The sequence below is a fragment of the Schistosoma haematobium genome, chromosome 2 (genome assembly GCF_000699445.3).
Source record: "Schistosoma haematobium chromosome 2, whole genome shotgun sequence".
In the NCBI taxonomy this organism is placed as follows: domain Eukaryota; kingdom Metazoa; phylum Platyhelminthes; class Trematoda; order Strigeidida; family Schistosomatidae; genus Schistosoma; species Schistosoma haematobium.
In genome coordinates this window covers 29,778,926-29,793,601 of record NC_067197.1, presented here as the reverse complement: position 1 = coordinate 29,793,601, position 14,676 = coordinate 29,778,926, and the positions used below count along the sequence as shown (strand labels likewise).

General features: G+C 38.4%; 1 protein-coding gene across 3 annotated transcripts; it reads left to right on the top strand.

Moving 5' to 3' along the window:
- Positions 1–9,228: 9,228 nt before the first annotated feature.
- MS3_00006674 (uncharacterized protein) lies at positions 9,229–14,641 on the top strand. Of its 3 annotated transcripts, none has more exons than XM_051214878.1 (5): positions 9,229–10,885; positions 10,922–11,061; positions 11,095–11,304; positions 11,352–12,892; positions 13,834–14,641. In XM_051214878.1, the coding sequence occupies exons 1-4, from the start codon at positions 10,864–10,866 to the stop codon at positions 11,358–11,360; spliced, it is 381 nt and encodes a 126-aa protein (XP_051068060.1). In that variant the 5' UTR covers positions 9,229–10,863; the 3' UTR covers positions 11,361–12,892; positions 13,834–14,641. The 3 variants fall into 3 exon arrangements, with proteins under 3 accessions (XP_051068060.1, XP_051068062.1, XP_051068061.1); XM_051214880.1 differs by having other exon boundaries at positions 12,539–12,892; positions 13,834–14,049; XM_051214879.1 differs by having other exon boundaries at positions 12,539–14,641.
- Positions 14,642–14,676: the final 35 nt, after the last annotated feature.

Below are 14,676 nucleotides of genomic sequence, written 5' to 3'. Positions count from 1 at the left end.
CTAGATCCAGGGTACCCTGACGACTACCTCTAACCACCGTCTTATGATCATTTTTCCTTTGGATATTTGATATGCAGAATAAATTAAATGTAAATAAAAGCTACCAAGTTCATTTTAAATTAAGATAGTGTAGCATAATAACGTAAACTTATACATGCGTAAAGAAGTGATAGTTAACTGTATGAAGGAATTTAATCTTATTTCTCCCCTTTGTGCAGACTACGTTAGTTACCAAGATAATTCCAAGCTCTTTTCTCCACTAATTTCATTCAGTGTTGTTCATTTAAAGTCCAGAAATTTAACTTCAACATTTTAAAACGTAGAAAATGAGTCATTCATATTTCATTTATAGAATGGTTAGTACAATATAAGATAAAGTGACGATAATTAAATCAATTCATTAATAAAGGTTGCTTCGAATGCCCTAATTTATGACTTTGTGATTGACTGGAGTTTAGTAGTCGGCTATTGACCACTTAGGAACACTGAACCGCTGCATCATGTTATTTTGGAACTCTCAAGTAATACAATGTTGGAGTGATCCGGAAAACTTCTCGCAAAAGACAAGCAATCATCGGGAAAACACTAAAGAGCATTTTATCCAATCAGCGTTCACTTGAAGTCTAGCCAGAAACATCAAGAAAGTGAAAAGTCACATGTAGAGTTTCGGATTGGATGATTACTAAACTGCTACTATGTTTAGTAGCATTCCACAATCTTCGGGAAACCCAAGGACGTCTGAAATATAATAAAAACTCTATATTTTCTGTACTAGAATGAACATTTGGAGTAAAGCGCATCTCGCATATTTTGCACATTTTCTCTCGTGTTCAGGTCGCTGTGTAGTTCTAGCTTGGGGGGTTACGAGAATAGCTTAGGAACCGAATATGGCGTTCAGTTAGCAAGACTTATCAATCAAGTTCAAAATTGCTAGGCCACTGTATCATGAAATGATAAATGAAACCGATATTTTCCGAAATATTTGAATATTTCATTTAGTATGGCCGTAATGAACGCTACTACTTAGTTATGCGTTTGGCAGTCCGAATAAACAAGGATGCAGAGAATGGATTCATTACATAAATTAAGTTATAACCAGGTCAGATATACGCTCGAAGCACGCACACTACCGTTTATGTAACTGCTCCATAAATTGGTGGCGTCCAATAACAATGGGCAGGTGGATATTTTAGAACCTGTTGCATTTTTCTCGAAGTTATTGTAAATATTATTCAAACGGCATTTTTAAAACTGGAAGTGATAACTCGTCATGTTCACTATCTAGTTATTTTGAAATTTTTACAGAATTTTCCGTTCAATATGCGCTCTCATTGGTTGTCTTACTGACTGAACTAAATTCATCAGTATTAAACACACATACGGTAGAACTATAGAAGCCTTATAAAGAACAAGTTTCCTGAATTGTTTCTAGGAAGCTGAAACTGCCGAAGAAGCCCTGTTGGTTTTACTGGACGCGCCTTTAGTAAATGCAACCAATCAAGCATCCGCACCAGACCATGAATGAGTAATCGTTGTTGAGTATTTCTGCGCCAAGTAGTTGGATCAAATCATATACGTGTCATTCGTATATCTTTGGCCAACCAATCACATTAGCGAGACCTACTAGTCAGAAGTTGAATACTAGATTGATTAGGCACATGTATATATCAGATATTGATTTGAGCAAACAAACTGAACGGCTGATTATGCAAATCAATCAGATCCATACATGAGCAATTGTTAGGCCTACGCAGTAAATGACAGATGATTGTGGTATTTGAAGGAACTAATGATATCTTCATACTTCATCATTCGCTCATTACGAACTCCAAATACAAAACGTTCGTTTGCGCTCATCTAATTCTATCTGGTTTAAATTGCGCTATTCCGGGAATTCCTAGTTAGTACGATAATTCGAATATTTTAGCCATCACATTTATGTCGCGATGGAGCATGTGATTCAACAGTTTGATTTACATTCAAACTCTGAATCTTTCGAAGATAACATAGAAAGTTTTGAACTCTGGATTATGACCAAGAAATATGTTAGGGATGATAAAACTGTGGCTATTTAATTACATTCATCGGAAAGGATGCCAACAACTTACTAAGAGCTTTAGCATTCCCAGAAAAGCCTATTTCATTTCCCTACAGAATTCATGAACTACTATAAAATCACGCGAAGTGTACTTCAGACTCTGTGAAAGAGTGAAATTTCACAAAGCGATTCGTCAGGACATCAAGAATTCTACTACATTACTTAGTTATCTCAATCCATTGCGTGCTCACTGTCATGCAGATAACAATTCATTGAGGAGTTGAGAAGCAAGTTACAGAGGTGAACACATATTTGATAAATGCTTACCCTGAGGTAAATTTCACTCGTGTAAATCATGTGCATTTCGTCATTTCAAATATTTAAATGTGGTGAATTAGAACATGTCCAGCCGGTCTGTAGAGCTATTGTTCGTTTTGTCACGTATGATGATAAACCTTGTAATTTAAATTTTACTTAGCTGGGTGTTTTTAATGATCACTTATATTTATTCAGGGTTTCGGAAGGCAGTAACTATATTCAGAAGGGATTATATATCTCCCTTGATTCATTCTATGACAGATGGACTACCATTCTTGATCATAAGGGGAAGGTTGACTTTATTTACCTTAGTTTCTTGAAAGCTTGTGATAGGGCCAACCATATATATGTCTTGTCAATAGGCTCAAATGATTAGGTATCAAATCGCTTTTAATTTATTGGCTTACTTCATATCCAAGAAATCGACATTATAAGGTCAGGGTTAACTTAACCTTCTCTCAGGCTATGGAGTGTTCTAGTGGAGTACCACAGGGTTCAGTACTAAAACCTTTTCTTGATTTATATAAACGATCTTCTACAACAAGTCTCGTCCGACTTATTAATTTTGTTGGTGATGTGGAACTTTGGAGAGAGATACTCAATCAAGGGGATATATTGGCACATCAGGAGAATCTGACTCGATATCAAAGTTGGGCAGATGACAATGAACTTACCTTTAGCACTTCGAAATTTTAAGCAGTTCATCTGAGACACGTTGAAAACTACGGCCACAACTTAGAAAACTGCACGCTAGAGGTATCCCAAGATGAAAAATATTTAGGAGTTCTGGTACTCTACCACTTGAAGTCTTCCGTTAACTGTGACAAAAATGCTTTTCGAGCAAGCCTTGGACTGGTAACACTAAAGTGCATTTTTGGCCAGTTTGACCTTAGAACTTTCCCCAGTTTCATTCGTCCCCATTTAGAGTACGAAAACATAGTATTTCCTCCCTCACTCAGAGAGGATAAGGACACTCTGGAGTGTATCCAACGGCGATCTACAAAATCAGTTCGAGGCCTCAAATTCAAGCCTTATGAAGAGCGCCTCCAATCACCAAACCTCTAACCGTTAGAGTACAGGAGTCTTAGAGGTGACCTTCTAATGGCTCACAGCATCCTAAATACTGCTGGAGACCCCATTAAACACCTACCTAAGTTTAACTCCAACACAAACCTAAGGGGTAAAACCTGGAAACTGGAGACACAACACAGCAGAATGGATTGTAGATACACCTTTTATTCCATAAGAGTTGTCAAATGCTGGAATTCGCCGCCGGCTGAGATAGTCCAAGATACTTCGCAGGAGTCCTTTAAAAGGAATCATGATATATTCTTAAGGATTAAGGATTGTGTCCTACCAATTCCTTTTTCCTCTTTTATCGTTAACTTACCTAGGTTCCTGCCTGGAGGTATTGATGATCCATTGCTACTAGATTTGGAAGCCTTTTAAGCAGAAGCTTCTTCTATTCCGTCCACAACTCTTTGAAGCATTCCCGCTTGTTCTATACATCCTGGTCCTTGCTGCAAAGAAACGTTGGACACTGGCTACTAGACAATGAGGTTCACCAGGTTGAATCTTGTCTTGTTTAGCTCGCAACAATCTGTCTATAAATGTCATGTCTTTAAAGACATGGATTATACATCACCGCCCAAGCCGAGCAACCCAAGTGTTGCTGTACGAAAAATATCTGGTGATTTGGTCGCACAGTCTACCCCCAAGACTGTTCGTCCGGTCAATAAAGAGCCCAAGATTCATAAACGCACACTGACCTCCAAACAACAAGTTATTAAACCTGAACCCATCGTGAAACCTGGTAAATTGACAACAGTTCGGGACGATTCTCTCATTATCATGAACCTCGTTGACAATCCTGACATTCCTCTCAGTCTGCAGGACAAAAACGACAGGATGCTGTGGGGTGAATTGAACAAGAAGCTCGAACTTCCTAGAATAGAGCCTTTGACGGTTACCCGGCTCACTCGAGGAAAGGATTCTAAGCATCTAAATCACCCGAGGCTTCTCCGAGTAACATTTAAGAATGCTACCAACTTAGAGGACGTCTTGCTAGCAAGTCACTTGCTGAAATCCGATGGTAACGTAAGAATATTGCCCGACATACCGTATTCTGAGCGCAATATCATACGGAACGTCCCTAAAGAATCTCGCGAGAAGTTCTTCCGCGGAAGAAACATACTAGTGCAAGGTATACCGGAAAATGCAGACCCTACTCAATCGAATTCTGACATCAGGGAATGGAAATTCATCAAACAGTCCTTGAGGCTCAAACACATACTGACTCAGCATGTGACGAGACTAGCCAAGAAGGACGGTGATCTTAGACCCCGTCTAATGAAGATAACCTTCCCATCTTCCCACATGGCGGCTGCAGTCCTGGAAGCATTTCGTGACAACAGATGTCGATTGCCACCTGGAATCCACATGCACCCGGATAGGCCATATGAAGCTAGGACCAAGCACAAAGGCAAGTTGGAGTTGACCATTCCACTTGTGGACTGTCTAAATGATAAAAACGCGTAAAGGACAGGGCCTACCACCTCGGGAAACCTCATATAGGTGGGCTACCTGTCCATTCACATAAGGCTCATACAGAAAAACAGGACGAAGCTCACGCGTTCCAAATTGAAAGCATAAACTGCTTATATATGAACGCTGCAAGTCTACCAAACAAACTGGATGAATTACGTGAACTTAGTAACGCTAATAAGGCCCGTCTGATAGGAATATCTGAAACCTGGATATCTTCTCAGTTCTCGGACCAACAGTTAGCATTACCTGGGATGACTTTGTTCCGCAACGACAGGAAAACAGGAATTGGGTGTGGGGTAGCCATATACATAAGCTCTTGCTTGGAGGTGCACCAGGTTCACAACCTCGAGTTTAACAATCTTGAGGAATCCATATGGTGCTCTGTTAGATTGGCAAGTACTTCGAGGTGTCTAGTCGGAGTCATTTACAGGAAGCCAACTGCCGACATCGAGTACGATAGTCGTATGCTGGAAGGACTATCCCGCTCTACTCGTTTCGGTTTCACACACATCCTGATTCTAGGGGACTTTAATCTCCCTAGAGTCAACTTCGCGGAACACACGTACACTGGAGGCGACAACTCAATTGAAGCTCGGTTCCTCAACCTCATCGATGACTTAGGCTTATATGAAAATGTGAGGTCGGCAACTCGTTGGAGAAACAGTCAAACACCATCGCGCTTAGATTGTGTATTCACAAACGAAGAATTCCTAGTTGACAACCTCTCAATCCTGGCTCCTCTGGGAAAGAGCGATCATGCCGTCATCGCCTTCAGTTTTGTCATCAAAACTAAGCTAAGGTATCCCAACAATAATTTGCGTTGGAACTTTAAACGGTTGAATGTGCCAGCTCTACATGACTATCTGCAACAGGTGGTTTGGGATGTTCACCCTCATCTCGATGTGGACGGTCATTGGGACTTCTTACTGCACACGCTCTTATGTGCTACAAACCATTCAGTTCCTCAAACGGTTCCCAAAAGCTGCAAGCCACCTACAGTAATCAAGAACCGTACCCTTCGCCTGCTAAGCCGCAAAAGGCACTGTTGGGCGGAATACAAACGAACTAATAACGATGGAGCGTATAGAAATTATATAAACATATCAGGAACATATGCACGAAGGTTATAAGAGAAGACTGGCTTCAGTACCAGACAAAGCTTATGGACAAATTTGCCTCTAACCCTAGAAGCCTATTCCGTTATGCAGCCTCTCTTCGTCAAGCCAAAACAGGAGTCTCTCAACTGCTAGGTCTTAACGGCCCGACCAACAAAGATGGCGACGCCGCTAACCTTCTGGCGACACATTACCCTCAAACATTTCAACCGGCTGACATCAACTTTACTGACGACAGTTTCATCTGCAATTCCACAGGACTCTCCGAAGTGAACCTAAGCGCTGACTTGGTGTTCCGTAAATTGCAGCACTTAAGACTAAATACTTCTCCTGGCCCGGATATGGTTCATCCTGCCATACTGAGGAGGCAGCCTCAATCCTGGCAACGCCGCTTAGCGTGATATTTTCACACTCGCTAAGCCGAGGCAAATTACCGGAAAATTGGAAGTTGGCTCACATCACACCAATTTTCAAAGGTGGTCGACGCAATGAACCTTCAAGTTATCGGCCGGTGGCTCTTCTGTCATTACCTTCAAAACTCATGGAGTCCCTGATATGCGACGGTTTAAACGACTAGCTACTGTCCTTAAATTTCTTCTCACCCCAACAGCATGGTTTCAGGAAGGGTTACTCTTGTATAACCAACCTGCTGACTGCGGTGGACAGATGGACAAGCATCCTCGATCGCAAGGGAAAGGTTGATATAATTTACCTTGATTTCTCAAAAGCTTTTGATAAGGTTAACCACTTGTGTCTTATCAATAAGCTTAAACAACTAGGTATCAAACCACCTCTAATCGATTGGCTTACTTCATACCTCAAAAATCGACACTTTAAGGTTAGAGTTAATTTCACTTTATCTCAGGTTATGGAATGTCCTAGTGGGGTCCCCCAGGGCTCAGTACTAGGGCCTCTTCTCTTCTTGATCTACATAAATGATCTTCCTCAACAGGTAACGTCAGACTTATTACTTTTTGCCGACGACGTGAAACTTTGGAGAGAGATACGCAACCAAGACGATATACAGGCACTTCAGGAGGATCTGACTCGACTTCAAAGTTGGGCAGACGATAACGGACTTACCTTTAACACTTCAAAGTGTAAAGTAGTTCATCTGTGACATGTCGCAAACTACAGTTACAACTTAGGAAACTCCTCTCTAGTAGTATCCCAAGACGAAAAAGATTTAGGAGTCCTGATGCCCCATGATTTGAAGTCTTACGCTAACTGTGACAAAAATGCCTTCCGAGCAAACCTTGCACTGGTAACGTTGAAGCGCATTTTTGGACAGTTTGACGGACGAACTTTCCATACAATCTTCAATAGTTTCATCCGTCCCCATTTAGAGCACGGAAACATAGTACTCCCCCTCACTCCAAAAGGACAAGCTCACATTGGAGCGTATCCAACGGCGAGCCGTGAAATCAGTTCGAGGACTCAAATCTAAACCTTACGAAGAACGCCTCCATTCACTAGACCTTTACCCATTAGAGTATAGGCGTCTTAGAGGTGATTCATTAATGGCTTATAGTATTCTTAACACTTCTGGACATCCTCTTAAACACCTACTTAAGCTTAGTTCGAATAATAACCTAAGGGGTAACACCCAGAAACTGGAAACACAACATAGCAAGACGGAATTTAGACACAACTTCTACTCCTTAAGAGTTGTCAAAAGCTGGAATTCGCTGCCGGCCGAGCTAGTCCAAGCGACTTCTCAGGAGTCCTTCAAGAGGCAACTTGACCTATTCTTAAGGACCAAGGACAGCATCACACTATGATTTACCAATTTCTTTTCCTCTTTTATTGTTAACATACCTAGGTTCCTGCCTGGAGGATTTGGTGATCCCCTGCTACTAGACACGGAAGCCTGTTAAACGAAAGCTTCTTCTATTCCGTCCACAACCATTTGAACCATTTGAATCTGAAACCCATGGCAATTATTTATAATTATTCGTTACGGTACGAAATAAGCTGTTGTCGGTGCTGTTCGTAATTTTGTTTGTTTTTCGGATAATTAATCCATATATCTTCATATTTACTATATCCGAAACTTAAAAACACCTCATCCATATCTTCGTCTACCATCTCAATGCTTTAGTTTAGTGGCATGATACCCTCTAATAATCCCAATTAAACTGAATGGGAATGAAAGGCGAATTTCGGGGAAAAATGCGTGAAATTGGATGACAAAAATTCGGAAATAATTCATGCGAAATTGCAACTTAAGTCGCCTTTTCGTCCACTCTGAAGAAATAATAAAACATATAGGGAACTATTTCCTTAAAATGTCCACCATGAGGCGAGAAATCTATAAGTTCACACCTTGTTGATCTCTAAATAGTCTACTTTTCGCCAAGATTTAAGCCATATTGTCTCACTTTCGCCTGACTCCATTCAAACTCCAGATATCTCCTGCACTTGCGAGATATATATGTTCCAATTGTAGCCTGAATATTCTCGGATTTCGCCTTCGCTTCTATGTGAAAATGGATATCACTAAGAATGCTCATTAGCACATAATATCAAATTTATTTCAATCCTTGTTATTCAGAAGGAATAACATAAGCATAAAAACCCGTATTACATCGGTACGTGTCCATACTAACCGGTGAGTCCTATTACCATCACTGTACATCTGGAAAAGAAAAATACCTTATCGGTTTGTGAACATTTTTGGTGTAGCAGATGACATAGATAAAAAATCACACGTTACATAATTAATTTGTTAAAAGAGGTGCAAAATAAACACTAGGTTCGGGCTCCCTTATAGACATGCACTCACAAACAATGTCACTACCAGATATCTACATGTGCTCATGACTAATCACTGGGCACATAAATATACCTTTATCACTAGATGGGAAGAGTTGTAAGACGAAACCCGAAAAGTCTGCACGAGGTCTTAACTTATGTGTTCCATTTTCACTGACATCAGTTTTGGTTGTCATCAAACAATCGCTACATTATCTGGCCTAATTGGTGTTAACGTAGTATTTCTGTGTGACAAACTTTTCTGGGGTCATAAGGAAGAATGTCTTGGGTGGTGGATAGACAAATACTATCTTGAAGCCTACTTGAGGTGTTCACGTCCGTAATACCATTTGTATTCTATTATTATTCAACTCCGTTCTGACAAAATCTTCTGATTGTTTATAGAACTTAGGATAAGACAAAAATAGGTTGAAAATGCTAGCCGTTTAAAATTTAGATAAAGAGGTTGTGGTAAAACATTTTAAGGAATTACGGGTTCCCAAATACCTTGATACGGCCGAGGGTGGGGAGAGTCAGTTCTCCCACTCGAAATGCTCTCTCTGGTTTTCATTTTGTTCGATTCAACTTCAAACCTGCGCACGTTTTTATTAGATCTTAAGTTTGTTACATCTTTTTCATCTCACTACTATATGTTATTATTCACATCAGTACTGTGGTTATCAACAATCGGAGCATCCATTTAATTTATCTAGAATTTTCTTATGTTCTTTTATATTCTTTTGTTGTGTCCTTTGCATTTCGATATCACCTACATAAAATAAGATCAAAGATATTAGGTAAGTAGTTGCGACATTCTATATAGAATAGAACCACTGGTCCTGAAAAATTCCTCATGGTGGTCTTCAACTAGGCATCTTGGACCCCACCGATTTTTTCTGTCGTCGTCCAGTTAGAAAATATGTCATCCGTCGAAGTAGACTGCTTCTTATTTTATTTTATTTGAACACATAGATTTTGGTACAAGACGGCACCAAATATATATGCTCCACACAAAACAATGAGAATGGGAAGAGAAAACGGTAAGGAGTATATAAGAAAAAAAGAACAATAACGACCATAGATTAGTGTTAGGTAATGTAGTAATAATAATAATAATGGGGGAAACGGAAAGGTACAACAAGAAGAATTCTTTCAGTTAAGGAAGATACAACCACCCTTTATGAAGAAAGTAAAAGAAGTTTACAGCAGGATCGCCACTAGCTTCTATTCTGAGGCATATCTGATAACGTCTCTAGCCACTGTGTTGCACCATCCCTCGGACCCCAACCAGGGAATCTTGAAGGACCAACAGAAGCCAGTCCTTTGCAACTTTCTTTCATACCACGACATCATGTCATACACTGACCACCTCTCCGCTTTTTCCAACCAGTCCTGGCGTCCGCAAATTATGACTGCTTCTTGTACCAATTTTCTTAAATTTAAATAACAAATAGACCCGGGTCAGGTTTAATTGACTAAATCGCCACCAACAATCGTCTTTGTCTCATGAAGCTAAATAATTTAACCGGAGTAAGAAGTGGTTGACACGAAAAGAGAAGTACTGACTTACGATCTCAGGAAGATCGCTACGTAGGTCCAATACAATATGAGTCCTTTCACTACCTAGATAATTCAAATGAAATGAGTCCAATAGATTTTTAATACCAAATAGGAATTCAAATGCACAGATCGGATATCTAGGAACATTATTAAGCATTTTAAATGTCCTATGGGAATTCACCAGTTACAGATTTCTTAAATTGCTTACATGAAGACACCTTTACACAGATAGTTATACGCATCTTGAGCTCGTTTTTATTACCGCTGTTCGTATTTTCTGAGTCTTTCAGCTACTTTTTTTTATTTTTTTGGTATTTGTAGGACCCCGAGGGAGGGACATACCTGGCCCCTATACAGAGTCTACCCCCAAAAACACTGGTTTGGGACACAAAGACCTTTATTATTCTTTCTACGCAAAGATTTTCTGATCGAATACATTTATCAAAAGTATTCAAACACAGATAATAACGTGGTTCTCATTATATTTGGGTCAGTCATAGTTAAACTCAAGCGGTCCTTTGTTACAAGCCAATGTTAAGTGCTAAACTACGCTGTAAGTTAATCTTCATATTAAACGTATATTTAATAGTTCTACGTGGATTGGCTCCTGTCAGCTTTGATGACTCGATTCTCCAATGTTCTACCTTACAAAATAAGTATGAAGTACCGAAAAATCTCCAGTCAAGTTTTGTTACCTCAGAAAAATTATATTCTCGACATTTGCTACACGTAACCTACTTTTTCACTTTTTAACAATTTTAGTTACAGGAAGCATATCTCAATAGATTTCCATTCACTATTGCTAATCCCGCTGTTACCGAATTAGTCTCTTGTAAGGGCTCTACTTTCGTGTGTCGTAACAAGCCCATAGAAACAAAAAATCAAAGTTGTCAGACTGAAACACTTGATACCGAAACAAACTTAGAAGCTTTATCTACAAAAGTAGACCAAATCTTTCACAAGTTAAACTGTGTAAGTACTGTATTATTAATATTATTTAATGCTTTGTTTTATTTTAGCATACATAAGTGATGCTTTTCGGCATGTCGTTGAACATAAATTTGCAAACTTATCTATTTATTTGGAAGCTAACGTAGTCTTATTAAATTCTCGTCTACAATTAACTAGATTTTTCTTTAAAATATTTTACACAAGTGAACAATAGCACTTCTTGAATGTTTACAATTTTGTAAACAACTCAGTTTAATGGTCATGGAATCCATAAACTCATTTTCTTTATATTATGCTTTCACTTTTTTACAACTATTGTTGTACATCAAAATCACTTAGTAGTAAAGGTCGCGTGATATCATAGCTGTCGTTCCTTATTGAAGTTCACTGTATCTTCAAATTATTTACTTCCTTGACCTCTAATTGAATGTGTACTATCAATATTATTATTATATTGGTTGCATTACATACAATGGTAATAAGATTCTTTTGTATAATTGCTAATCCACTGTATCATGTTCAAATAAATCGCCTGCTCATTGTATACCAAACTTCGTGAATGAAGGGCTTATCAGACCTGATGACTAACGATCAATCATCCTATTGTTCGCCAGAGTATGAAATTTCTGATATATTCATATGGTGTAAATCTAAACAGGAGTTTAGCAGTTAAGAGCTAAACCTTTAACCATTGAGTTACAGAATCGAAATTTATTGTCTATTTACACAAGTTGGCTGTATTGTTGCATTGTTACTCACGCCCGTTACACCTCGTAGAGGATCGAAGGCTGCCCACCAGCATAATCCATCCAACTCTGTCCTGGGCAATCCTTTCCAGTTGCTATTCATTCTTTTGATATCTGCTTCCAGTTCCCGACGTAATGTGTTCTTGGGTCTTCCTCTTTTCCTGTTGCTTCCAGGATTCCAAGTTGGCACTTGTCTCGTGATGCAGTTTGACGATTTCCACAATGTATGTCCTATCCACCTCCATCTTTTTATCTTTATATCCTTCTCAGCTGGTTTCTTCGCTCCCACAGTAGAGTATCTTGCGAAGACAATTGTCTAGAATCACAAATGTTCTTGCTATTTATACAAGTGGTCTTATACGCAAAGCAATTGTTTTGTTTAGAACCAATAATTGCTTTAATGAGTTCTTTCAATATATTATCTACTCACGATTTCGCCGACGGTATTTAGTTCTATTAATAAATATTTTTTGTATCTAGTTTACTCATCCGTTTTTGTTTCTGTACAGCATGCACTGAAATCTATTTCAGAAAGCAAGATAAAACACTTCCCCAAATTGTGGTTGGATTTAGGGGAATTAAACTATTCACCAGCGCAGTATAATCTAGGTGTATGGTACGAAAAGCAAGCATCTGAGTGCCTGTCTCTTCAGGATGGTCTGAAGCGACATTATAATAAACAAGCGGGTCATTGGTACAGTTGTGCTGTTCGGGGAGATTCCCATCCACTGGCTGCCTATAATTTAGCATGTCTTATTCTGGATTCTGAAGAGCCCATAATCCATTCGAACTCGTCAGATAAACCTTCCACATTTACAGTCACAAATCTAATGAAACTGGCCGCTGATGGTAATGTCAAACAGGTTAGTCACTTTTTTGGTCACAAGCTTATATACTCAGCATAAGGACTCGCTGTTACAGCATGTACTTTATTGTCATGATTCTAGTTTACAAGTATTATCAGCCTAAATTCTTTAAAATTACTTCGGACTTTATTAGTTATTTTGTTTATGACAGTACATGCTTTCAAAAAGACATCCGCCATCTAAATCAAGTAAGATAACCCAAGATAAATCGATTTATATTGATCAGCATTTGGTTTTTGCGCCATCTTCCTGAACCTAGTGATGAACAGATGGTCTAAATATTTATCCAGCTTACATATTTTCTCCATGATGAGCTATTTCCTCACATAAATTCTATTCAGTCAATTTTCATTTATTTCAGGGATACTGGATGTACAAAGTATAAGATAAACCGGTAATTAGAGTGTTATAACTGAAATGGCGATCGTGATTGATGTGTTTTTTTTTAACTCATCTATGTAAAAATTTAGTATTATTTTGAAATAAATGGATCGCCTTCTTAGTTCCCAGGACTGGGTATTTTAAACTCCCATTAGTGCGTACACGTCCAGCTATGCTAACATCCAGTAATAAAAATAAAATAGAGAATTATCGTATCTGGAATTTCGATTTTCTCCTGATATGAACTGCTAGTTGATGGATAAGGTATTTTCCTACCCCAGATTTTGATTTATGCGATTACGTGATCCAAATCCCACTGTATATTTATTCCTGCCTTCCAGCCAATCAACGTAAATTACTCGACAGTTTTCTTGTGTTGAAATTTTAGGTTCTAATTTTCACCAGTGTAAACCATATTCACTTTTTAATCATCATCAAAACTGAGTCATATTATAGATCTTTTGGGAAACATTTTACCGGAGTAAAATGTTCATTATTTTGATAGATTTTATGTTCTTGTCAAATTATAAGAAACATTCCATTCTTTCCTTATTCAGGCAAAGAAATACTTATCGGAACAATGTATTACAAAAACATAGTTGATTGGTCGATCATTTGAAATTCTTATTTTTTTTCTATAGTTATATTATTTTGAAAGCATTTACTAAAAACTGCATTTCATGACAACTTTCTAACAATCATCTTTTTACTTTAGTATTTTTCATATCCCTCATTATTACTTTGAAATCTCAATAAAAGGCAACTGGAAGAAATTGTTTTATTTTTTCTGAATGGACATGAAGCATAATATAATTCTATGCCACAAAGCCAATATTAGTATTATTACTGTTTACCACTCCCATTGTTTATTAAGAGCAATTCATTTCGCATTATAATAATTTGGAAAGGGAGTTTTGAATACTTCAGTTATTACAGCCAACATTACAAATACGTTTGCGATTTAATTGACTGATAATGTATAGGTGGATAGTGCTAGCAAAATACTGATAGTTCAAAAAAAGAAATGCTAGATTAGAAATTTCCGACGTCTTTACTTTAAAAACAATTTTTATAACTGGCAGTCAGAATTACCAATTCTTATATTTGATTACCAAGCTAAATATTTCATTTTCTGTCTATTCTGGTTCACTTAGACAGCCACCTATGGTCTGACCAACAAACTGGGTTCTGTAATAACATCTTCAAACCCTCATCTTTCCGATTACTGCCTATACTCTTACTACCTCTACCACTATGGATGTGAATCGACACGTATCTCTGCTAATGTGGTATGGCAACTCGAACTGATGTACGTACGTATGAAGTTCTGTGTTGTTGCTGACTGACTGTTTTGATAAATGTCAGTCAGTAACAACGTAGAACTTCGTACGTACGTACAT